We start from the raw sequence: 24352 nt of genomic DNA, 5'->3' as shown, positions 1-24352 counted from the left end.
GGCCTCCAGCATGCCAGGATTCCCGTCCCCATGCAGCAGAGCGCACGCTCACGCCCCACAGAGAGCACCTCAGCCTCCAGTGATTTATCCAGTTTTCAGGACCATTGAGCAGTGGCTGTTTCACTTGAGCTGTGTTTCTTGCAGGCTTTCAGATGCCTCCATGTCCAGCTGGTGTTGGCTCATGGCCTGTGATCCAACACAGGCCATGCAGTGGGGCTCTGATCTATGATGGGGGACCCTCAGGATACCTCCTCCTATTGAAGCCTATGGCTAGATGACTCTGGGTCAGGCCTGGCAGTACGGGATCACCTAACACCCGCAGCAGCGCTGGGCTCTGGTGTGCCCATGGTGGGCTGGTGTGCCTCCCAGCCTGCAAGGGTGAGAGCTAGCACTGGGGCTGAGTCAGAGGAGAGGATCAGGGTGTGGGTTGGGGCCAGAGCCCAGTCACTCCAGCTCATGCCCTCCTCCTGTGAGTGGGCACTGGCTCCATCCTGGCCTGCTGGAGAGCAGCTCGGTGCTGTGGCTCTTTCTTGCAGCCAAAGGCCAGCTCCCTGCCCTCCCCTGTGCCTTTGGGCCCGCAGCAGGGCGCCTGGCTCGCTGCCTGTTGAGGAAGGCATTCATTTTCGGAGGCTGTTTTCTGTATGTGAGAGCTGATCAGAGCCTGGGACAGCCGGGCATCGTGGTGCCACACTTTGTGCCGTGCCCCAGCTCCTCTGTTCTCTGTACCTCGTGGGAAAAGGGCCCTCCAGGATGGATACACCTAAAATAGTAGCAGCTGAACTCCATGACTTACAGGCTCCGGAGACCAGCATTATGTCCATGACAGCCCAGGGACAGGCACCACCCTTATTCTGTCAGTCCTAGGAGCTGGGATTAGCTAGGGGTTTGCCCAACAGCGGCTATCTGACCGGCAGGAAGCTGGCACTAGCAGGATGAGGACAGGGCTGGAAGGGGCTGCTCGGTTCCAGGGCTCGCTGACATCCCCTGCAGGGATCCCTGCTGCAGGCCTGGAGAAAGCAAGCTTTGGCCATGATGGCCTCTTGCCTACCTGGTGCACCTGCCCCAGGTACCACAGAGATGGTATTTGTCGGCTGGCCCCTGTAGTGCTCTGCATGTTGCCTTGCCTGATGCAAGGAGCCTGTTCCAAGCCAGGTTGAAGCCTAGCACCTCATTTTCCCTGCCTCCTGCTCGCCCGCAGGTCCCTCCTTGGGCTGCTTCCACTGGTCGAAAGGGGTGAAGATCCGCGCGTGCTTGCGGCTGCTCCTGGATTGGGTGCGTGGCCTGGGCTTCGAGCAGCTGGCCGAGCAGTTCTTCAGCAAGCTCTCCAGCCTGGCCGACCTCCTGGCCCTGCCGAGCTCTCAGCTGGTGCAGGTGAGGAAGGGGGGAGTGCCGGAGCTGCACTCGCGTGTCACATCCCAGCTCACACCAGCCTCGTGCAACTCGTTCGGGGCGGGCAGCCAATTACTGGAACTTCCCATCTCGTGTTGTCCCCGACTTGCCCGAGAGCCCAGCTCCATAGTGATCTGTTTAGCTTGCCCTTTCTTCCTGTAGAAGCACCACAGGTCACCAAAACCCTGACCCCGCTCTGGCCTCGGACCAGTCCGCTTCCGCGGCACAAGCTCAGCCTAGGAGACCCTCCTGCCCTGTGGCTAAGGCCTCGAGGCCTCCGCCCCAGCTCTTGGTCTCTTTGCCCAGATGCCCTGGCCCTCGCTGAGAGTGGAGTTCCCAGCCCTGAGCCCCGCACAGCTCCATCGAGTCCTGACGCAGTACCAGGCCGTGTCTGAGGTGGGCGGCGGCGCAGCCTGGCAGCCTGGCGAGGAGGACAGCGCTTTGGCCTCCAGGACAGGTAAGAGCAGGTCCAGTGCAGCCTGTGTTCCTGTATCACCTGGGCCCTGAAACCCTTTCGCTGCTGAGGAGCAGCGGAGCCTGCCCGCAGGTCCACATCCAACAAGCAACCCCATGTCCTCTCCAAAGGGAAGCACAAAGTCCCCCCCAAACCTGCCAGGGCAGACTGGTTTGGCTCAGCCTCCCGGGGAGGGTCTCAGGCTTCGCAAGTAGTTTCACTGGGCTTGAGCTGCAGGGGGTTGAGGATTGTGGGGCAAAGCAAACCCAGACCAGTCGCTCAAGGCTCTTGTAAGTGAATTTGCTCGGTGAGTCTTCCTTCCTCGCTGGTGCTACATCTGCCCTGAAGCCTCGCACAAATTGCGCAAATCAAGCACCTACCACACGAGTAATAACATTCAACACGAGAGCCAGGGATGCCACGAGAACCTGGGAAGCTAGTACTACACATCAGGGCCAGACAGGGCAGCTTGCACAGGAAGCTGTTAAAAATATCCCTGCTATTTAAAGCTTGCGTCACTGTAGGGAGAGTGCTGTAGTGATGATTTCCAAGCACTGCAACGGTTTAGGTGCCCAAGCAAATCCACGGAGGGCTTGTTTAGATGCTGTAAGTAGCTTTTGTCCCCGACAGCCAGGGGCTCTCTGGGAAATCTTGGCTAATCCTTAGTTAATGAAATCTCTGCTCTGCCTTTGGGGAAATGGTTCCTGCAAGCAAACCCTGCTTGTCGTGTGTCAGGCTGTGAGTGGCACCAAGCTAAAGGGGTAACAGCCTCACCGGTCTGGTCTGGTGTGGAGAATGGCTGGGTGGACCAGAGGTGATGGAGGCTCTTCTGTTCTTCTGGCAGTCCTTAGTCCCGGAAGGTGTGCTATGGACAACACTCTCTGCTTAGTCAGCAGGGCTAGCAGTGGACTAAGTGGCCTCCTAAGGGCTCCCAGGGGTGGAAGAACTGGGGGGAGCGGTGGGGCAGGGGCTGCAGGGGCAGGAGGAGCAGGCGAGCGAGGCTGCAGTTGCTCAAAGACAAATCCTGTGGGTTGCATTTTCTTAGCGGCTGGCTGGGCAGTGCAGAACGGCCCCTGCTGCGCTGCAAATCCATGGAGCAGCAGTGTCTGCTCCTGAACAGCCAGCTGGAAAGTAACACCTGCCCTGAGAATAGTGTCAGGGGTTGACACGCACAGCAGTCACCAGAGCAGCTTCTTCCGGGGGCTAAAGGGTGGGTCTGGTAAGTCTGCTCCTGTGTGACAACCAGTGATATCTACAGTCCAGTAATGGAGGGTCTGGCTGAAATGACCCCGGGGGGGGGGGCCCTGGGTCACTCTGCAGTGGGAGGTTTAGAGCTGAGGCTCTGCTCAGGCCCCAGCCTCCTGCTCTGTCTTGTAGATGAAGTCCTGGAGTCCTTCGATAACCACCCACCCATCATCCTGCCGAGCGGGGGCTTCCAGGTAGATCTGGAGGTGGAGACGCTGGACGACAATGTTTATCGGCACCTCCTCTACATCCGCCATTTCCTGTGGAGTCTGCGGAGTAAGAGCCCCCACGCTGGTGACAGCCTGGAGCCGGAGCCCCCAAAGGTAGCCCTGATGTGCGGAGGCAGCAGCGTGCCTACCAGAGCTCAGCAAGGCTGCATCTCTCCCCAGCCCTGCACACATCTCTGCCGTTTCACCCTCCCCGCGCCCCTGCTCTAACCGCTAGGAAACACTGCGCCAGCCCGCACACTTCAATCCCATTAGCCAGGCGTTACTGATTACTGCATGCTTTCCATTTTCCAGCCCCTTTCCGCCTTGCTGCAGTGAGCCAAGACTGTGCCCTAGCTGCCTCTCTGTGCTGCTGACATTGCCATGTCCTCTGTGGCTCCCTGGGACCCACTAATCTCATCCATTGAGCTGAGGCATTTTGTGGCAAGCCGCGCAGGTCTCATGATTGAAAAGCTAGTGGGTGGCTGGGCGCCAGGGGTGTCGTGCGGTGCAGCCGCGGGGGGAAGCCCATTGCAGTGCAGTGTGGGGGGCACAGCCCGCAGAGACGGGTGACTCCCCCTTCTGTCCCCCTCCTGCCCTTCGGGCCCTGACGTGCTGGGGCTGCTTCGATTGCCCCCAGAGTGCGGCAGGCATCCCCCAGCCTTGTCCACTCCAGCAGCTTCTGCCAGTGGCAGGAGCACTGGTCCGGTCCTGGCAGTGGGTTTGATCCTAGAGGTGCCCCATCAGTCACCATTGCACCCACCTGCTGCAGGGAGTGTGTGTTTGGGGGGGTGTAAGTGGGGGGCTCAGGTTCATTGGTGAATGGGTGCCTGGCTCGGACCAGGGAGGGCATCTCTCGCTCTCTAGTCCTACACGAGCCAGCAGGAAGCTACTGTTACTGGCAGCTGGGCTGGGCTCACTCTCAGTCCTAGGCTCTGCAAGCTCCTTGCTGACCAGACTGGATGGAGCCACAGCCCTGGGAGCTGGGTCCTTGCTGGTGTGAGGCTGAACAGTTGCTGGGGCTGCCATGGCTTCACGGGGGGAGGCAGGGGCAGCAGAGGCTGGAGCTGGGCACCCCATTAGGTTGTGCAATTGGCCCCAGCCTGGGAGCCCTGCGTCTTTGCCTGTAGGAGGCTGAGTAGGGGGAGGAGGTAGGGGAGCTGCCAGCTGACGATGCCACATTCCCCTTGCCCATGGCTCTCTTCCTTCACCTTGTCCCCACTCATCTCCCCTCACGCGGTGGCTGCAGGCTGGGGTAGCAGGGGCTGCAGGGAGTGGCCGTGATCTCCTGAAAGGGGCCAGGGCCCCTGGGTCCAACCTCACCATGATGCACAGACATCTGCAGCCCTTGCAGTGAATTAGGGACATGCTGGGGTGATGAAATGTGATGTCCGGGCTAAGCATTAGTGACCCTGGCCCTCCGCCTCATCCCACCCAGCATCTGCCAGGACAGGCTCTGGGAGCAGCACTGGCTCTGCACCGACACTATTGGATTCAGCCTGTCTCAGGAGTGGCCGGAGGATCCTGGCTCACCCGCATGCACTCTGTGCCCCCAGACACTGCCTGAAGGCCTCTGCTGCCACAGTCTTTCCCCTCCTTTCTTGGTTGCCACACCAATTTTAGGAGCTGGAGCGAGGAGGGGGAGGTCCCCTCATGCTTCCCAGCACCGTGCTGCTGCCCAAATGTCTTACATAACCCTGTTGCCCCTGGCCTCAGGCACATCTGCCTGGGCACATGATACCTGTACATGCCCGGTAGAGCGATGGGCATCCTAGCGCATCCCCCACGCATGGAGCTCAGCCCTGACAAATGGTCTCCGGCGCACATGTGCTCTGGGACTGAGCTGTGTGGAGAAGGCTCCCAGGGCAGAGCTGCAGCTTCCTGAACATGTGGAGGAGGCTGGGGAAGGAGTGAGGGGGCACACGCCTTGTGCAACAGCACATTGCCCAGGAAGGGTTTGGCTCACCGGTGATGGGCAGGTGGTAGGCGCTGGTGGTCCGTGACCTCCCTGACACTGACTCCTGCCAGGGCCCCGGACAAGTCATTTCTCCTCTCCCAAGCACTGGAGCTGGGGTGGGGGGGACAATGCCTGCTTACTCCTGCACCAGCATGTGGTGTAAGGCACTCACACCCTTTAGGCAAGGGCCACAACACCACGGCAACTACCTGCCATGGGGAGTGAGCTGAGGCTGGGGACCCCCCTGCTTCCAGGGGGGAAAATATCACAGTGCTAGGCAGCCTTGCGGGGAAGCGGGGTCCGGCTAACGCATGCCACTTTGCTCCCTTTAAAGAAAGACGCGTCTACTGCCCAAGCAGTGCCCGAGGTGGCCGAGAGCGTGAGCACCAGATCGGCCCCAGGGAGTTCCTCCGGGCAGGCTGAGTACGGGCCCCCGGGCACCTGCGGGGCCGCGGAGCTGGATGGGAACCCTCCGCTCGCCTCGGACACAAGCCGGCCCGCCCGGGAGTGCCGTGCCAGCGAGGGGCAGCTCCAGGAGAAGCTCAGGCAGCTGCAGCTGCAGAGCACCCTAGGAAAAAGCCTCCCCAAGGCCAGCCTGCTGCCGCTGGACCCCTCCTGCCTGCTGACGCCACCCAACACCCCGCTCAACTTCGACGGAGGAAGCCCAGAGTTCCTTCAGGGCCCCGGCTGTGGCAATGCCGTGCAGGTGCCACGGCGCAATGGCCTCAGTGGCACCAAAGCCACGACCCCTGAAGGTAAGGGCACCCCCATGGCGAGGCATCTCTGCAGAGCCCTCCTCTGGGGCCACGGCTCGGTCACGTCACTCCCCTAGGAACGGCCTCCCAAGGGGTTGGATAGGCTCGTCCCGACACAGCTGGCCCAGCTCAGCCAGCACGGCTGGCCTCCCCACTTTGTAGCCTGGCCACAAACTACCATGGCCATCAGCACTGTGCCCCTGCCTGGCTGGGTGCACTGAGATGCTGGCACTGGGCTGGGGGAGGCCGGGAGCTGCAGCAGGCTGAGCCATAGGGTGTGAGGTAGGCAGCAGGGACCCCCTTGCCTTTCCTCTCTGGTCTGGGCGCCGTCATAACTCTGCATCCAGTGTGAGGTTCAAGCCTTGAGCTGGGCCATTAGAGTCCATGGCATCCCCCGAAAGGAGCAGCAGCTGGGTTGGAAGTGCTGCTCAGGGGCAGTCGGACAAGGCATCAGGAGAAGGGCTGAAACGCACATGCCCCACCTCGCAGGCAGCTGTGTTTCTCTTAGCCGGCAGCCCGGGGATTGCGCCTGGGTATTCCCTTTGCTATCCAATCCCTCCCATGCCAGCTGTGAGCCAGGGGGCACAGCAAGACCAGCAAACAGCCCACGTGCCAGCGTGATGGCCATCGTGCCACGCGGGGCTGGACAGACCCCGGTCACTGCACCATGGGGGCTGACAGGGCCATGTGAGACTGCACCTCTGCAAGAGTGTTTTATAAAGGCAGCTGGAGGTGTAGCCAGACTTTCTTCCCTGGCTGGGCATGCCCTTACAGCCGAGTCCTGGCCAGCCTGAGGCTTCCCTGGCAACGTGAACCAAGACAGAGCCTCAGCCAGCAGTCTCCAGTGCTGCTAAACTCCCACTGGCATCCTAGAGAGAGGGGAGGGGGCCCGGCGAGTGGAAACAGGCTTTGCCTGCCCTACCATTGCTTATTCTAGCAATGCCCTGGCTGGTGTCTCTGAGAAACAGGTGCCCATTGAGCATCAGGACTGGTCAGGGCCAGACTTCTAAGGGGTCGTCCCTGTGGCTGAGTGCCATGCAGAGCTCTCAGGGTATCTGTCCGGATAGGGATTTGAGCCCATTTCAGTGCAGTACGTTTGCATTAGCCAAGGCTAAAACCTCACTCAGGGGTGGGCAATAATTCTCCAGGGCTCTTTAAGCCAGATGAGGCTCCTGTCAGGGGAAGGAGGCCCTGAGGGCTTCTGCCAGCCAGCCTGCGCGTCACAGGCTCAGCCACTTCCCAGTAGCTGAAGGGCCAAGCGATGCTGGTCCTTGCCCTCACTCCTCTCTAGACTGAGTCCCACGGAGGGAGGCATTGGCTGCCATCCCCAGTATCCAGCCGTGGCAGTCATCAGCTCTGCCGTTCCTTGCCTGGTAAAGCTCCCTTGCCTGGCGGTGAGACCAAATGGTGAACTGAAGCACCCGGCGTTGTAGGTGGGGAGCACTGGGCTCTGCTGCTTGTTTCAGCCTTGACAGCACAGTAGCAAACTTGCTGGGGCGGCTGCACGTGGCTCCGGAGAGGGTGGGTACAGAAGAGACCCTGTTCTTTCCTAAGACACCCTCTCTCTCTGCCCCCCAGGCAGTTCCCCAGCGCCCTACGACTATCCCACACCGGCGTCTTCCAGTCGCAGCTCGGCCACGGATGATTTCTGCTACGTCTTTGTGGTGGAACTGGAAAAAGGGCCCATTGGGCTGGGGATGGGCCTGATCGATGGCTTGGTGAGTACCCCCTGCCTTCAGACATGGGCCCAAGGCCTCCAGGATATCTGGCGGTGGGTGTTTTTGCTGCAGGGAACGTCTGTTGCCAAGGTGAATGGCAAGCTTATCAGGTGCATTCCCGGTGGCCCAGGTTTCCCTGCCTATGAAATTCAGCAGAGCTGGGATCAATCCTAGGAGTTAAGTCAGCACCACAGGTACTTAGGCCAGTTGATGTGTCCTGAAAAGAATCAGGTTTCTGAGGCCTGCTCGCTCCGTTCTAGCTGTAAGTCGACCCTAGGGCTGGGACTCTAACTGGGATTAGATGAGCCCAAGGCAGTGGTCACAGTTGGCTGTGGAAGAAGGCAGGACACTAGCAGGGTTGCTCCCAGGCCTTTCAAGACAGCTTCAAAGAAATCTGGGCCAGTGCAGCCTCATGAAGGACATGCTCCAAGACCTCATTGCTGCACACATCCAGCCACAGCACAGGAAGCCAGAGCTTAGTACACCTAGAAAAGGCACTTACAGTAGTTGCTCTTCCCGCATCTCAGGCCTTCTGCCTTGTCCCAGGCTGCAGTTGAGTTTAGTGAAGCAGAAGGTGTGGGGGACGAACACCTTTCTCAGCAGCGCATTAGTCAGGAGGAAATCCAGCTTTGGCCAAGCCCCAGTCATGTTCCACATACATCCAGGGTGACAGCGGGCAGCGTGGTTCAGTGCTTGTTCTTCCCCCATAATTAATACAAATGATAAATGACTGACCACCAGTCTCCGTGATGGGGCTGCGCACACTGCCAGGGCTGCAGGGGGTTTGCTGTACTGCCAGCAGCCGATGGCTGCAGATCGCTTGCAGAGCCCCCAGGCTTTCACAGGCGGCAACAGATCCTAGATTTCCAGCCGCAGCTTTCCCTCCTCGCACATGCGTGCAAGGGGCTGTGCAACTGCTTGTGGAGTTCCTCTGCGCACCGCCACAAGAATGGAGGCAGTTGCTTGGCACGTCCCCCGAAACTGGGGACGCGGAGGCAGAGGGAGGTCACTGTCCAGATGCTGCCAGCTCATCTTTACCATCTCTAAGGGCCTCGGTATCTGAGCAGTTCAGGTCTCTCACTGCTGCTCTGGAGGCCTGTGTTCAAGCTCTGGTGTGGGTTTGTGTCAGAGCATGCCTTTGCAGCACCAGATGAAGCAAGCCCGTCGCTCATGAAAGCTTATGCGGCTCTGATTTAGTCTGTAAAGTGCAAATTTACCCTGTTTTCTGCCTAACACAGCTAACTCTCCCTACCTGTTCATGTCAGAGGCAATCTCCAGTCGGAAGTGGGTACCTGGACACATTCACAGAGCTGGCTTTGCTTTTACCGCATTAGTCCCTGGGTTGTTAGGCTCTTCCTTCTTTTACTCTCCTTTCACCCTTGCTGCCAGGGGGTTAACCTTGCCAGGATCAGGAGGTCGGCCAGGGCTGAGGTGCTGCAGCCTCAGGCATTGGGCATTTTCCAAGTCACTCGGGGTCCCATTCCCAACAGCCAGCATCCATCTTGGAAGTCCATAGGACTGAAACCCTCTGGAACTGGGATTTCAGCTCCTGAGTCAGTCACTGAGCCACTGTTGGACACGTCATCTCACGCCTCATGGCTGCTTTGAGCAGCCGTGACACTGGCGGCCACCACTGGCTCCGTGGCACAAGGGCTCCTGGTCTGACACGAGTTGGTGGCAAGACCCCTGTCGCAATGGCTGTGCTGACGGGTCAGGTTTGTGTTGGTCACCTCGAGCCCAGCCCGCGTCTCATTCCTGCCTCATGCTGACCATGGCTTCTTGTTGACAGCACACATCATTGAACTCCCCTGGGATGTACATCAGGACCCTCATCCAGGACAGCCCTGCGGCCTCAGATGGCAGGCTCTCCATTGGTGACCGCATCCTTGCTGTCAACGGGACCAGTCTGATTGGCGCCGACTACCAGAGGTAGGGAGGAGGGACTCCAGCCACGGACACGGGGAGGCAGGGGCCCTGCTGGAGAAAGGCCTTCTTAGGGCATCTCCGAATGGCTCCGAGGTCTTGCTACTATGGATGGTAGTTAGAGGCAGGACGCTGTATGGTGTGTGAACAACCTGGGATGGGTTGTACCAAAGGGAAATGCAGGAGAAGAACCACACAGGTAGGAGAGTGGTGTCTGTGGGTTACACCAGAGTGATGCATTTATGAGAGAACAAGGGAGTCTGGCGTTTCAGGTCCCAACGGAGGCGAGAAGCCTGTTTGGCGAGAGATCACTGATCTCCAGACCTGTGTCCTGGAGTTCACCTCCTTGAGCAGCATTTACCCCATCCCAACACCGCAGCTGCTACAAGGGACTCTTCCAGGATAACCCCCCCATCTTCTGAGCAGAGCAGGCCATGAACTCTGAGAGTGGCAGGATCACAGCGACCTGTGCCTGGTCTAACCCTTAGGAGGCAGGGAGCGGTGCTGGGTTTGCATGGAGGGCAGTGTATTGTACTGAACAGAGCAGCATGGCCATCACTCGACCCAGCCTCAGCTATTTATGGCTGCATGGAGGATGTTTCATTGCAGTCAGCAGTGACAAAGGGCCCATTCAATTCATTGCACTTCAGAGCAAAAACAGCCTCTGAACATGCCCGTTTGCTTCTCCTGGCAGGAACCCACCTCTCCTGGGTACCCATAAGGGACAAGGTACTGCTGAGTACGCAAGGGGCTGCCAACAAGGGCTGAGAGGGGAAGCAGCTGCGTGTCAGCTGTGACGCTGCTCTCATAAGGCTCCCAGAGACCTCACTATAGCACAAAGGTCCTGCTGACTGCTGCATGTGTGAGGGGAGCGGGGTAGTAAGGGTGCAAAGGGGCAGGGCTGAGCAGGAGCTGCACAGGCCTCTGCCAGGGAGCAGAAATCAAAGCAGCCAATCTGCAGCTCTGCCGAGCACAACTGTGGGGACCTGGTCTCCTGCAGAGCGCCCAGCACCTGCTGGCTCTGGTCTGCAGGCGGCCAGGGCCCAGAGGGTGGCATGGGCTGGACAGGGCCCGTGAGCCTAGCTAGGACAATGAATAGCAGCTTCAGCTGGGATGTGCCAGCAGCTGGTTACACAGGACTTACCCTCTCCCTCTTATCTGGCTTCTCCAGCGCGGTCGATCTCATCCGGTCGGGAGGGAAGAAGCTGCGGTTCCTCGTTGCCAAGTCAGACATGGATATCGCCAAAAAGATCAGCTCCAGCTTGTCTCCATCCTCCTAATTCCTTTGTGCTGGGGCCCGCAGCTGACATGGCTGCCTGGGTGCCCAGCAGAGCGTGCAGCTGGAGAAGCAAGCAAGAAGCAGGTGCTTGTCCTGCTCCCGCCAGGCTGCAGGATCGGGGAGAGACGGGTGCAGGCTCCCAGGGCCCATCCCAGAGCCTGGCCTGGAGGGTGTGAATGCGCCTCATCTCCCGCTGCTGCAGCTCAGCTCTTTGCATGGCCAACTCTTCCTCCATCATGGACAGGCCCAGCCTGGCTCTGCTGGCCCCCAGGCTCTGCTCTGCTGAGGGCTGATCCCTGTCTGTCCTCAAAGGACTCTTAGCTACAGGGAGGCTGGTTCTTCTCCTTTGGGCAGAGCGAGTGGTTTGGGCTCTTTTCTTTGTCTCCAGTCTGCCTCTGTCTAGCACTGCTCTGGCAGGCTGGCTAGGGGTAGCAGGTCCTGGACCGCCCTGCCCGGGAGTCACCCTGCAGGGGGTGGCCAGCAGCCAGGAATTAAAAAGCAATGTCACTGAAGGTCAAGCTGCCTGGGGGTGTTTCTTAACTGCAGCACCAAATGCCCGTGGCCTCTGGGGGAGTCAGACTATGAAATGGCAGCAGCCCTTGGTCGCCAAGAGGCAGGGTGCATGAGCATACAGGGCTCTGGGGCCAGGAGCTCCAAGGGAGAAGACCCGACTGCAGCTCTGGCTCCCACATCATGGCTCTGGGAATGCCATGCCTCAGGCCTGCCAGTCGCAGAGCAGGCACTGGGGATGGGGTCACCTTCACTTCATTCCTCACCTAGAGTCAGCAGCAGGCCCTGTTGTCTTGTCTTGCTGCTGCCAAGCCACAGCCTCCCCATGCTGGTTGTACCCCTGGGAGGAGACGGGGCTGGGGCAGAGGGCACCAGGAGCTCCTGCAAGTCCTGAGCAGCCCTTGCTCAGCACTGCAGAGATGGCAGCAGCCCCATGCTGCCCACCCAGACCTGGGACTGAACCTCCTCAGCCCCACAGGCCGCTCTCATCGAGTTTTGGCTTGGGCAATCATGGGGCTCTGGACCAGGCTGCAGCACAGCACCTGCTCAGTGGAGGTGCCTGGCCATGGTGTTTGCTGCACAGGCTCGAGGGCAGCGTCACATGAGCCGCGGGGCTCTGCTGGGGGATCGTTGGCCAGTACAAGTGTCCCCAGGCCCCACAGATTTGGTTCTGAGCCTGAAGGCTGCACCCAGGCCTCTCCCTACGCACTTTGCTCATCAGTGCATGTGTCTGTAGGTTGGGTCAGCTTCTAGTGCCCAGCCCACGGAGCCAAGTCATCCTGGTCCCAGCAGCTATGACAGCAGCCTGCAGGCACCTGCTGCGAGATGGTGTGGAGCGTCACCACTGCTGTAGCTCAGGAAGCTCCTTGGCGCTCGTCCACCATCCTGACCCTCTCCTGTGCCCTGGGCCACAGCAGGGACTGGCCCCCTCAGCCATGTACCCAGAGATGGGCCTGCTGCTGACACGCAGAGATAGTGGAGGACATTAGACAGCACCTGGCTCCCAGACACACATTCCCTTGGTCGGATAATCACTCGCAGCTTCAGTTGCTGATTCCTCAGTCCACAGCCCCAACCCCTCTGCCCGTGTCCTACATGGCACAGATGCACCCGCTCCCCAGCTTGGGGACGAGCCGTCAGTGCAGGCACATCCCAGCCGCCTTTCCCGCTCAGCTGCCAGCATCAGCATAAACCCCAGCCTGATTTCCAATTATAGCCCGAGTGAGGCCCTATTCAGCTGTACCCGATTAGAGCAAGCTGCTGTTGGCTGACACCAGACCCGCACCAGGCCACGTGAGCAAGATGCTGATGCAGCCTCTTGCGATCTGTCCCTTCCCAAGCAGCTGGATGGTGAAAAGGGACCCCACAGTGGTCTCAGCCTTCATTAAAACAGACAGGTTGTTAGTGGTGTTTCAGTGCTCCTGCACTTCGGTAGCTCAGCCTGGAGCCAGCGATGGGGGAAGGAGCCCAAACAGATCGCGGGGGCTCTGGTCAGCCCAGCTCCCTTCAGCCCCGTCCATCTCAAGGCACCATCAGAGCAGCCACGGGGAACACCCAGGTGGACAGAGCAGATGATGCCCGGGCCCAGGAGCAGGCAGCACGAATCTCCTGCTGACTGCAAGCCCAGGAGGCAGCTTGCTGGCCCAGTCATTTGATCAGTTCCAGCCCCCGCGGGCAGAGACGCATCCAGCGCCAGCCCTGAGCTGACTTCACTTGCATCCGGGCTGGGACTGCGCACAAGGACTGTCTATAATCCCTGCTTCTCCCCAGGGTGCATAGCAGGACCCCATTGCATCTCTATCTTGTTCACACTGCACATCTCTGTACACAACTGAGCGCCACATGGAGCAGAGCTCAGCCCCTGATGAGGGCTGGGGGTATGAGGGATGGCTCTCAGTGTGACAACACTGGAGCCAGTAAAGTGCCTGTGCCCATGCTGGTAGCACTGGTTTGGTGCCTTCTGACAAGCTGAGGCTGCGACATGTCCTGGGCCGCAGGGCCCCCCCCATGATGCTTTTGCTGGGCAGGTGGCCACACTGACAGCCCCTTTGCTGTCCTGCACTGTTGGCAGCAGAGACCACGTGTAGCCAGGACGTGGTAAGGGAGGAGGGTACCAGTCCTGCCAGGAGTGCCTGCAGGGCCCCAGCATCCTCTGGACTTTCAGAAATCTCCTCCCAGGCTCCTCTCCCCGCTGCCAGCCCCAGCCCCTAGGTCAGGGTGCTCCCTGCCAACCCAGGCCTGCAGGGACACAAGGTCTCAGCTGGAGCTTTACTTGAAAGCCCCACTACACCCAAGCCCAGGCAGGGCTCTGCCCCTTCTCTGCTTGAGACAGGTGCTCTGGCTTGGCTAGGGCACTGCCAAGGAGATGGGGACCCAGAGGCCCGGCAGGCAGGAAGTGGAGGGGCCTGAGGGAGCAGGGGCCAAGGAAGACGCAGCGTGGGGTAAGCTTAAAGAGCTCAGCCACCTGCTTGTGTTCTCTTTACTGTTTATTCCCTCCATCCCAGAAGCCCTACTCAGAGCAGTCTCAGCCCTCACCCTTCCCCATGTCGTTAAGCCAGTAGCTCAGCCAACAGGGACCCAGGCCAGCCTGGTCCTCTCCACCCTGCCCCCTCACCCTGGCACAAAGCCAGCCCCCCGCTCCATGAACCGGCTGACCATCTTCATGGCAGCGGGCAGGGCTGCGTGGGTGTCTCTCTGGGACTCGGCACCAGCCACCTCCGCTGTCGGCGTCAGCACGAACTGAGCCACGCTGGGCATCTTCAGCAGGTTGGTGAGCTCAGTGGCGCGGGTCAGGATCTCCTCGCTGTCCTGCTCACTGTATACGGAGGCCGTGGCCGGGTGCTGCACAAAGGCTCTCATCTTGGACAGAAACAGGGACACCCTGCAGGAGGAAAGGTGCAATGCTCAGCTGCCCGGGGCTTCACAGGCACAGAGCTCACACGCTCCTGCACCATTGCCTACTGGCCCTACTGCAAGCCAGAGCCTCCTACAGCCAGGACCATGCGGCTCCCTAAAACAACCCCATCTTTGTAGGCAGAGCTCAGCCTGGGGTAACTGCAGGCTCCTTCAACAGGCTCCTTGCTGCACTGCAGCGCCTTGTGCTGGGACCACAGAGCCTACAGAACCCTCTTCTCTAGTCACCACACCAGAGTGAGCAGACACAGGAGATATCTGCTACCCCCCTGGGCCTCAAACGCCTCCCCCCAGTCCCACCCTGCAATGCAGAGCTGGCTGTGGCTGGCCCACCTGGGGATCAGGTCCTGGCTGCGCGAAGCCAGCTTGGTCAGGGCGGTCATGAGGACAGCGATGACGCGGGGTGAGGATGGGGGGCCGCTGGCTGCGGGTCGGAGCTGAGTGATCTCAAAGAGCATGGCCTCCAGTGCCTCGAAAAACCTGTTGATCTGCTCCACCGTGCACCGCTTGTCGTACGACACCGACATGTACTCGCCGATAGCCCACACCTGCAGCAAGACAAGCTCTGCTCAGGGCAGGCCAGAAGGAAGGGCCCCCAGGGAGAAGGGGCCAGGCAGCATTGCTCCATGGGGACTGATGGTGGACGGGTTTGCATCCGTGGCTGAGCACAAGGACAGGGCTCGAGGAGAGCCAACCTGCAACCAGCGGGGGCTGGGGCCGGGGCCATAAGGCTGCTCCTCACCACATAGGTGTAGACATCCTCCTTGTTCTGGATGTTGCCAACGGTCCCCGAGAACTCCAGCAGCTCCTTAGACAGCTCCACCACGAGTGAGGGATGTAGCCTGCACAGCAGCAGCAGCTGGGAGCTCAGCACTCTGCAGGGCAGGGGAGAGGTGCTCAGGACTGCTCAGCCCAAGCCCCCTTCTGCAGGGCAGAAGCAGAAAGGGGTCGGCTTCCCCATTACCAGGACAGCCGCAGCACTCGTGCTGCTGGCGGGCACAGGGGCAGGGCTCTGAGCACTGGGCAGGGCCCAGCTACTTCAGCACAAAGGCTCGGCTCTCAGCATGGCCCTACCACCCTGTCCCAATAGAGCGGCACAGGCTCTCTGCGTTACCAGAGCTGAGAGGCCCCTTGGCAGCACCAGGGCAGCTCCAGGCAGAGCTCATGTGATGCTCAAGCCCCAGGTGCCACTCCCAACAGCTCCATCCCAGCACAGAAGCTGGACGTTTAGTGCTCTCTATCCCTGCTAGCCCCTCACAGGGCAGAGCTGGCACCCACCTGTGCACGTCAGCCTTGAAGGCAGGGAGCTCGTAGAGCTGGTCACTCCTCTCCAGCAACACCAGCACTAGCTGGTTTATCAGGGGCTTGTCTGCACACTGGAGATGGAGATACATTCCTTTCAGCCCAAACATTGCTACTCGCTGGCAAGGGGGAGGGGAGGCAGCACAGGCACTTTGCACTTGTCCTGCCCCTGCCCAGGTACCAGCAGCTGGTCCTGGAGCCACACACTGTGTTGTGCTGCTGCCACCAGGCTTGTCCCTGCATCTCCTGGCTCAGAGCAGGGCAACTCGTCAGCCCACCGCCGCCCTCATGGTCTGCAGAAATCTTGAGCCACTGCTGTGCAGGAGCCTGGAGCTATCTGGGAGTCAACCCTTTAACTGCCACCGAGAGAGTGCCCATAGGCAAGGGAAGGCTGGGATGCAGTGCCCAGGAGCTGCCTGAGAGAGCCCTACCTCAGATGCCGTGTTGAAGAAGAGCTGCAGCAGGACAGGGACGGTCTCCGCACACTGGACGACCCGTGGGCTGTTGGCCACGGACCCTAGCAGCTGTCGCAGTGGTGCCAGCCTGTCGACAAGAGCTCAGCACCACTATCCAAGGAGCCTCCCCCCCCCCGTCCCTACTGCTTCTCCAGCCATCCCTGCGCCTCCCCCAGCAGCTCTTGAATCCTTTGCCAAACCAGCAGGGAAGGGGGCACACGTGCCAGGGGCTGACACGTCCTGCACAGCAGCCTCAGCCCTGAGGGAAGAGCTGCTGCCACATCCTTGCAGAACCCGCAGGCCCAAAGTGGCAGGGAGACGGGGATCTCTGGCCCCACCCGCAGCCGCATACCTCTCCGGAGAGTCTCCAGGGGCTGCCTCAGTGCGGAGCAGGTACTGGAACGAGCTTCGGTAAAGTGGGTGTCGAAAGGCTTCTAGACAGCTGGCGGGCTTCGCAGCAGGGTCACAGGCAGCTCTCTCAGAGGCAGAAGCAGAGGCTGACCTGGCAACAGGCAAACACATGAACAGTCAAGCCAAGGAAAGAGGGCAGCATGCAGGCTCCAAGCCATGTTGGGCTGGAAGGAACATCCTGAGCCAGGGATGAAGGACCTATTATGGCCTTAGCCAACATAACTCATCTTCAACACGAAGCCAAAGATGGGGCTGGAGGCCAGGCTCTCACTGGAGAGCTGGGTAGCCAGATAGCCTGGTCCTAGCACTGCTCAGCTATGGCTACACTGATGCTACTGTAACAACTGAGACATGTGGGAGGAGGGAAATTCCTTCCCTGACCTCAGAGAATCAGCCTGTGCCCTATGCCCCAACCCCTACTCTTTGCACTAATTACCAACACAACTTGGCAGAAGCTGCAGCTGCCCCACACCAACCCAGCCGCAGCATTGCCACTCTGGGCAACCCGCCAGGGGGGTGGTTTCTGGGTATGGTGCAGCCACCTCAGTGGGCTGGTCTGTGCCTTGACTTGGCTCTATGGGTCAGACAGGCTGGTGCCCCAGGCCGGCTGGAAGGGATGGGGGTGTCACCTCAGTTGGACGTCCAGAGCAGCAGCCAAGCAGGGCAGATCGAGCAACAAGTGGAGCATCTCGATAGCAGTGTCTGGGCCCAGCAGAGCTGGCAGCAGGTCCATAAACTCCAAGATAAGAGATGGGCTGTTCCAGGCCAGGAACTGCAGGAAACACCAGGCAGAGCCTCTCACCAACAGCTAGCACCAGGGCCACCCCCCCCACCCACGTGGGTTTTCCCCAGCAGCTGGGAAGGACCTGAAGGCTCCTCACAGCTTGGGAAGCAGCACAGGGTGGGGTCAGAGTGCTGGATCCAGTGCGGGCAGCACTGGGACCCTTAATACATGCACACAGCTCACAACCCACAGCTCTGCTGGGCTGAAGGCTAAGGCTGCTGTGGGCCAGCTGGGAGCTGCTCCATCCCAACACACAGCTGCTCCCCTCTGCTGGAGCCTGATGCTTCCCCTTGCTTTGTCTGGTTGCCAAGTCTTCCCTCCCTTTTCCAGCCTGCCTGCTGGCTGCACACCCCGACTCCCATCTCAGCATTGCTAGGCCCAACCTTGTGGGCCGCATGCATGGGTGTACAGACACCCAGAGCCGCAACTCTCACTTGAACTCTGCTGAGGGACCCCCTGGCACCCTAGACTCTCTGCTGCCCTGGCCTGGCACATTGTGCTCCTCCCCCACCCCCACCACCCTGGTCCAGGGAGGAGTGCGTGAAGCTGCCCAGCACACGGTACCTTAAAGAGGTTGGGAAAGCTCTGCCTGAAGATGCTGAAGTTCTCGGTGAAGACTCTCAGGTTGTCCCTGCAGAACTGGATGAACTCGAAGGCCAGCATGGGGCTGTGGAAGAGCTGCGCAGGGATCCTGGTGAACAAGTGCTTGTACACAGCCTCTGAGTCCACCGCTGCTGTCTCACCTGCGGGGACACAGCACCTTTGTCAGTTAAGCCCATGCAGCAGCTACGCTGGTAAGGACAGGAGCTTTCAGAGCAGTTCAGGAAAGCTCTGACACAGCTGCATTTGTGACTGAGAAGACCAAGAGCCAAAGGAGATGTGGTCACCAGAGCTGGACTGCTGGGCTCACAGCTCATTCAAAATGGCCTGAATAGCATATACGGTGGGAGAGGCACAGAGCAGGCTGGGAAATGCTGAGGACCTTGAGCAGGGGCCAGGAGTGCAGTTCTGCAGAGACCCTCAGGGCTTACAGAAGAGCTAGCAGCAGTGCCAGCCCCAGCCATCCTCTCCCCAGAGAGGAGCACAGACAAGTCGCCTCTTACTGTGGTTCAGGAAGAACTGAGCGATGGGCAGCAGGGCCCAGGCATAGGCCAAGTCCCGGCTGATCCTGCCATGCAGGATCTTCAGGCAGGAGAGCGTTCGGTACACGTAGGAGGAATCCTGCCGGCAGATGATGTCCATGATGGTGACCGCCTCGATGAGACACTGCAGGAGCAAAGGCAGCCAGGTCAAGACTGTGCAGGCAGCCTCTCCCCTACCTGGACACCGTCTTCATACTCACGGCCTTCTGCAGGTCCCCATCCGGCTTCCTCAGGGCCCCTAGCAGAGAAACAAGCCATGCTCAGACTGCTGCTTCACAGCCAAGCGCACACATTGCCTGGAGTAACTGATGCTGATGGATCCTCCTGGGAAGGGCATTTCCTTCCTCCTGAGAAATTACTGGGACACACCAAGCCCCTACACCCTGCCCAGGTCAGATGGGAATGAACCTCGTGGAGTAGGAGAGGGCCTAGATCCGATGGCCTCTTGACTCACCCAGTTCAGAGCCAGTAACAACCAAGAGCCCCCAGGATCCAGGGTCCCAAAGCCCTCTCCAACAATGTAAAACAACAGCCGGTGCACGGAGCCTGGTGACAGCAAGTAGGTCAGGGGCAGGCAGGATGGTCCTACCCCAACTTCACCTGAAGATCAAGGGGTGCCCATCAGACACCTTGTGCTTGCAGTCAGTGACTCAGGACAGAGCCCGGGGCTCACCCCTGGCCTAGCAGCCAGTGGAAGCAGATTTCTATTCTAGTGCCTTGGAGCAGAAGGGAGATGGAACCCACAGTCCCAGGAACAGACTGACTGAGGGGATTGCAGTGACCCGAGAGGCTCTGAGCACCACCCCGCAGGCTTGTGCCAAGACTCACGCCGGTTGCTCTGCTCGACGAGCCGCTGGCAGTACTCGAAGGCCTTCTCCCTCAGTCGCTCCTTTGGGGGCAGCAGGCGACTGGATGTGGAGGTGGCAGAGACCATGGACATGACGGACCCGTCCACTTCTGATCGGTCATCTATCAGGGGAAAGAGCAATGCAGAGTGTGCTCCAGGCCCTGAGGACAATGTGGCTCATGGATGGGGAGGGCAGATGGAATCTGATTCCTTGTCCCACCGGCACCAAAAGCCTAGGACAGCACCTATGGAAATGTGCTGACAGCCCCAAACGGGTACTGTCCACCTGCAGCCCAGTTCTTTCACCTTAGGGATTTTCCTATACTCTTGGGAGCCATTACATGGTTAACTCTCCAGTACCAGACCTTGCAGCAGGCTGCGACACTACCTTCCAACCTCCCCTGACCCCAGCCTGTTGCATACCCTGCTACTGAGCTCAGGGACCTCCAGTGCCCACTAATCTCAGCCCACAGGTGTCACCAAGTGCCATCTGAGGCCTAGTTTGGGACACGCACTCCCCGAGATGTAGCCCACTCCTTGGAGGCAGAGCCAGCCCGTGATTCCCCAGCTAGTACCTGAACTGGGGCTGCTGGCTCCCTCGCCCCCGTAGCAGAGCAGCCACTTGCGCAGCATGGAAAAGGCCTGCATGTTGAGCCACTGGTCCTCCGTGTAATGCTGGCCGAGCGACAGCACCGTGAAGAAGTCAGTGGCAATGGAGCCATCTACCTCTGTAACGGGGCCGGGCTGGAAGACAGAAAAGAACCCGAGTGAAGTCCCAAGGTAGGGGCTGGTGCAGGGGAGGAGGCATGGAGTCACTGATGTCCAAGGTAACATTTAAGTGGCCATGGCTAAGATGGGGAACCTCTGTAACACTCTAAGGCCAGGCAGAGGGTGCTGCTGTCTATACAGCTAAACCACTGTGCTGCACTGATCCCTCTTCTCTGAGAGGGGCCCTCAAGCTCATAGGCCTGTTGATCTCCTGTCTCCCTCCCAGGCCACCTATGGCAGTAACCTTCCATTTCAAGATACCCACCTCTACGTAGCCACCAGAACAGCAGCTACCTTGTCTCCCTACCACTGGTTGTTAGCCTAGGAATGTGGATTCCTTTGCACTAGCTCTGCTGCCCAAAAGGCTCTGACCAAGATTTCCAAAGCTAAAACACTGGTACTTTTAGGCCATGATTTCTAAGGACCTGAGTGTGGGAGCAGAAGCCTTCACCAGTGGGGAAGCAACACGGTTGGTGCCAGGTCCTCACCTGCCTTGCTCTGGGGGTGGAGAAGAAACCTCCCGAGGGCTGGGCAACTCCTTGCTGAACGCTTGCATATCGCAGCCAGTCGACCATCCTTTTGTTGACCACGTTGGTCTGATCTAGGGAAGGAAGAGCTATGCAGGCCACCTTCCGACTCAGCACAGCAAGGGCCTCTGCAGCACCAGCAGCACACCAGCACCGCGAGACTTCCCTCCTAGAGAGCAAGACATGCTCCCAGCTAAAGCCTCTTGCTGGATTTCACACCTCTTCTTCTTCCAGGGTTACACTAGCAGAGATGCTCTTGCCATTCCCTTGCAAGGAATTGCATGTAATTCCCTCTTCTCCTGATCACTACCATACCTGGACTCAGAGAGGCATCAGAAAACAACCCCAGAGACCCATAATGCCAGCTGAGTTCAGGGCAGAGCTACCACCTCCACCAGCAGCTTAAGAAGGTGTAAGAATCAAGTCAGCGGACAGTTACAAACCAGGTTTGTGATTCCTGTGTATGCCTACCCACCCCCCACCCATGTTATCCAGTTCAGGTACTAGTTATGCTGTAGTTGTACCCAGAGACCCATGGTCAGGTCCATGCCTCACATGTGGAAGATAGGATAACAGCTACGTCCCTCTCCCCCCGTGAGGTGTCCAACACACTGGCAGGCATAGCACAATCTAGGGCCCATGGAAAACTCTTTGGATTAGTGTTTTGCTTTCTCTGCGACTCAGATGCTTTTTGAAGTGGCAAATTTAAGGTGTCCCAAGCCACACTCTTAGTTTCAGCCTTCAAAGCTCTTTTTGACCTCATAACTGTAGTCAATTCGCCCTCCTCCAGCCCTCTGGCATTTACCTTCCGTCAGGCTTGCTGGAAAGACACTGATAACCTGAGACAGGAGAGGAAGAAGGTGCCGTGAACTCTGCCCCTCAGGCAGTCGCCCTTCAAGGACTTTGATGACTCGCTGCCCCACAGCCAAGGCTGCAGCCTTTTTATTTCCCTTAAAAACATAAAGCAAAGAAAGCAATCCTCAGGCTAGCTCTTCATCAGGCTAGGCTCTTCCTTATACCACAGTATCCACTCTAGTGCTCAGTGCCTGGGATACATGAAATAACATCTCTTTTATCCCAAAAGATGGAGTGATCAAATTAGCACCTGGAAGAGGACATCCAGGGACATCGACAAGAACAAGAAAGGACGATGCCTCCCACACAGACAAGGGGAAGTCAAAGACCTATTCCGACATGCTCTGACACACATTTCCAAAAGCACTGCTGGAATGAACCAACACACTGATAGATTTCCATTTCCTGACAGGTCGATACGCTACTGGAAAGCTGACCCCTGACTGCACATTAAGGAACTCGATGCTTGTGCTTTGTTTGGAATCAAGCAACCAGTTTTCTATTTGAGATCTCATAATGGACTATTTAAAATCCTGCTCTAGGCGACCTGAGGGGATGGGGCAGCGAATTCTGACAGCTTCTAAACATCCACCGGCCAGTCTGTTCTCCCGACAGATCTGAGCAAACTGCAGAGAAGCCAGAGAGGAAGACAACTTACAGCCGCCTATTTCTAATGGTGCCAGCAGAAGCTGCAAATTCTGGAAAACTGTAAGTGTAAAGCAAACTACACAGGTCTGGGTGAGCTCAACATACAAGAGTAACAGAATAAGTTACCACGCTAGACAGAAACCCATCTAATGGGGACTTGGACAGACAAGGAGAGAAGGACGTCCCTTGTGTAAGGGCTCCAGTGGATCATCTTTTTATTATATCAGGTGCACACCGTTTGCTAATGCCACCTGCTGGACTGACTTATCACAACATCGGTATTGCCAAACCGCACTAAACCCTCCGCAAAGCGGAGCGCAGTGAACACCGACCGCTCTGTGGCTCTGGTTCTACTTCAAGGGTCAACACATACCTGGGATAGGGGGTTCAGATTCAGGGATCACTGCATTTTAAATGTGCTTCTGCTGGACTGGCAAGGGGGAGGAGGCTTAATAAATGAGTGCCTGAGTAGAGCTATGCATTGTTGGAAGTTAGTTTCTCATTTCTCTGGCTCAATAAGACTTACCGCTCTCTGAAGAAGAGCACACAAGTGAGTATTCTGAAAGCTCAGGGAAACTGGGGCTTTCCAAGGAGAAGCTTTAGCTCGATTCCCATATTGAATTTTAAAAAAATATAGTGTCTTTAAAAAAAATAAAGTGTCTTAGTACAAGCAGAAAGCTCCTCTGGAAACCTTCAAGAGGAGACTGGATGGTCACCTTGCTGGGGTCACCCGACCCCAGTTGTCTTTCCTGCTCGGTGCCTGATGATCTCACAAGGTCCCTTCTGGCCTTACCATCCATGAGAGGACTTTTTGTTTCAACGTCTCAGCCTGTTTCCCAAGCAGCCGCCTGCGCAGGCAGCATCCCAAGCAAAGGAGCTCTTTCACAGACATAAGGGCTGGAAAGGACCTCGGACGATCATCGAGCACTACCTCTTGTGGAGCCCAGAAATCCTGAGAAGGGCCATCCGTATTTACGACCCCCGATATTTTATGGCTTCTTATACATTGTTTTCTACATCTGAGCATGAAACCCAGCATAAGGAAAAGGCCAGAAGCAGAGATACATTCCCGTTTGAGTTGCTCCCTGCGCAGACACGAGCGGCGGTGACCAGGGCGCTACCGCCGGAGGCTGCACTGAACCGCTCCTTTCCGTTCCCCGCGCGTCAGAGCCGCCGGCATCCCTCCCCTCAGCTCGCCCACACCACGGTCTCTAATAGCTTGTCTTTAAATCTTAAAATCGACAGGAAAATCTGCTGTTTGATTCCAAATGAAGCATCGCACTTGGGTCCCCTCGTGTACAGTTACCCGGGGCTGCTCTGCTCTCGCCTCGTCGTTCCCTCTGTGCTGTAAGCGAGCAATGAAATCTCATCACAAATCTCCACCTAAGAAAAACTATTTTTTTTTTTTTAAATACCCGACCACACAGGGCATTTACCTGGGCCAACAGGATGGCACCCACGGTGCTCAAGAGCTTTGTTTCCTGGATCTCGTGGCAGGACAGGGTCAGCTTGTCGGACGGTGACATCTCCCGCAGGATGGCAGCGCACAAGACCTGAATTTGCGGGGGGCATTTGGGCAGACACAGCGCCCGCTCCAACACGTCCACAAACTTGTCGTCCAACCTGCAGAAGTCAGTGTTTCCCACCTGATCATCTCCCGCTCCACTTTCTGCTCCCCGCCCCCCGATGTGCTGCTCCGCCGCCCGGCCACTCACTTCCGGTGGCGTTTGGTGGCGGCGACGACGAGCAGGATCCGGCGCAGACAGTCCGCGGCCTCGGCGCCCGGCTCCGGCTGCTGCAGCAGGGCGGCGGCGCGGGCCCCCAGCGCCCGCAGCTCCTCGGGCCGCGCATCCCTGCGGGGGAGACGGCGGCGCGTGAGGGCCCGCGGTCCGGCCCACCCCCCCCCCACTCCGCCCGGGCCCCGCCCACCGCCCCCCGCACCGGGCCTGCCGCAGGAGACTCTGGGCGGCCGCCGCGAACATCCCGGAAGTCGGGGAAGCCTTTCGCCGCGCACTTCCGGCCGCCGGGTCCGCCCCCGGAAGGGTCCGGGCGGGAACACGCTTCCGCTGCGCGAGGTTCCGGGTTGAATCAGATCCCCCCACGTGCGTGGGAGGGCTGGAGGAAGGTCGTGCCCCTCGTGGCAGGCCCGAGCCCAGGGGGGAGGGGAGGGGTCATTGGCTCTTGACCCCTTCTCCCCACTCCCACAGCTCAGGGCAGCGCCCCCATCTGCCACAGCCACGACCACCATGAGGGGCCAGGCACGG

The 24352-nt window shown here is 58.7% G+C and overlaps 2 protein-coding genes across 4 annotated transcripts in view; one reads left to right on the top strand and one right to left on the bottom strand.

The window, feature by feature from the left end:
* RADIL (Rap associating with DIL domain) overlaps positions 1-11438 on the top strand; it is a 73074-nt gene extending 61636 nt beyond the window's left edge. For all 3 annotated transcript variants that reach the window (XM_019494804.2, XM_019494803.2, XM_059716320.1), the window contains 7 exons: positions 1199-1371; positions 1696-1846; positions 3221-3411; positions 5586-6006; positions 7585-7724; positions 9514-9653; positions 10819-11438. In XM_019494804.2, the coding sequence (XP_019350349.1) occupies positions 1199-1371; positions 1696-1846; positions 3221-3411; positions 5586-6006; positions 7585-7724; positions 9514-9653; positions 10819-10927 (1325 nt within the window). In that variant the 3' untranslated portion in view covers positions 10928-11438. The remainder of the gene's footprint in view (positions 1-1198; positions 1372-1695; positions 1847-3220; positions 3412-5585; positions 6007-7584; positions 7725-9513; positions 9654-10818) is intronic.
* Positions 11439-13904: 2466 nt separating this feature from the next.
* On the bottom strand, positions 13905-24117 carry AP5Z1 (adaptor related protein complex 5 subunit zeta 1). Its single transcript, XM_006265972.4, has 17 exons — positions 24030-24117; positions 23804-23941; positions 23525-23711; positions 21391-21535; positions 20547-20659; positions 19866-20034; positions 19272-19412; positions 18644-18681; positions 18405-18567; positions 17866-18044; positions 17147-17289; positions 16459-16608; positions 16083-16194; positions 15628-15725; positions 15092-15224; positions 14683-14897; positions 13905-14317 (listed from the first exon to the last, which is right to left on the bottom strand). Exons 1-17 carry the CDS (start codon positions 24068-24070, stop codon positions 14047-14049), a joined length of 2436 nt encoding a protein of 811 aa, XP_006266034.2. The 5' UTR covers positions 24071-24117; the 3' UTR covers positions 13905-14046.
* Positions 24118-24352: the final 235 nt, after the last annotated feature.

Source organism: Alligator mississippiensis, chromosome 13 (genome assembly GCF_030867095.1).
Source record: "Alligator mississippiensis isolate rAllMis1 chromosome 13, rAllMis1, whole genome shotgun sequence".
NCBI classification, from domain to species: Eukaryota; Metazoa; Chordata; order Crocodylia; family Alligatoridae; genus Alligator; species Alligator mississippiensis.
Note: the sequence above shows the minus strand (reverse complement) of the source record. Positions and strands in the feature narration are given on the sequence as shown.

Bases quoted from the DNA above. Each gene is read 5' to 3' on its own strand.
- AP5Z1 (XM_006265972.4), bottom strand. From the start codon at position 24,070: ATGTTCGCGGCGGCCGCCCAGAGTCTCCTGCGGCAGGCCCG. The intron at 23,712-23,803 runs GTGAGTGGCCGG...TGACTTCTGCAG, and splicing joins GCCACCAAACGCCACCGGAA to GTTGGACGACAAGTTTGTGG. The intron at 16,609-17,146 runs GTGACACCCCCA...GCCTGTTGCCAG, and splicing joins GCTCTGGACGTCCAACTGAG to GTCAGCCTCTGCTTCTGCCT.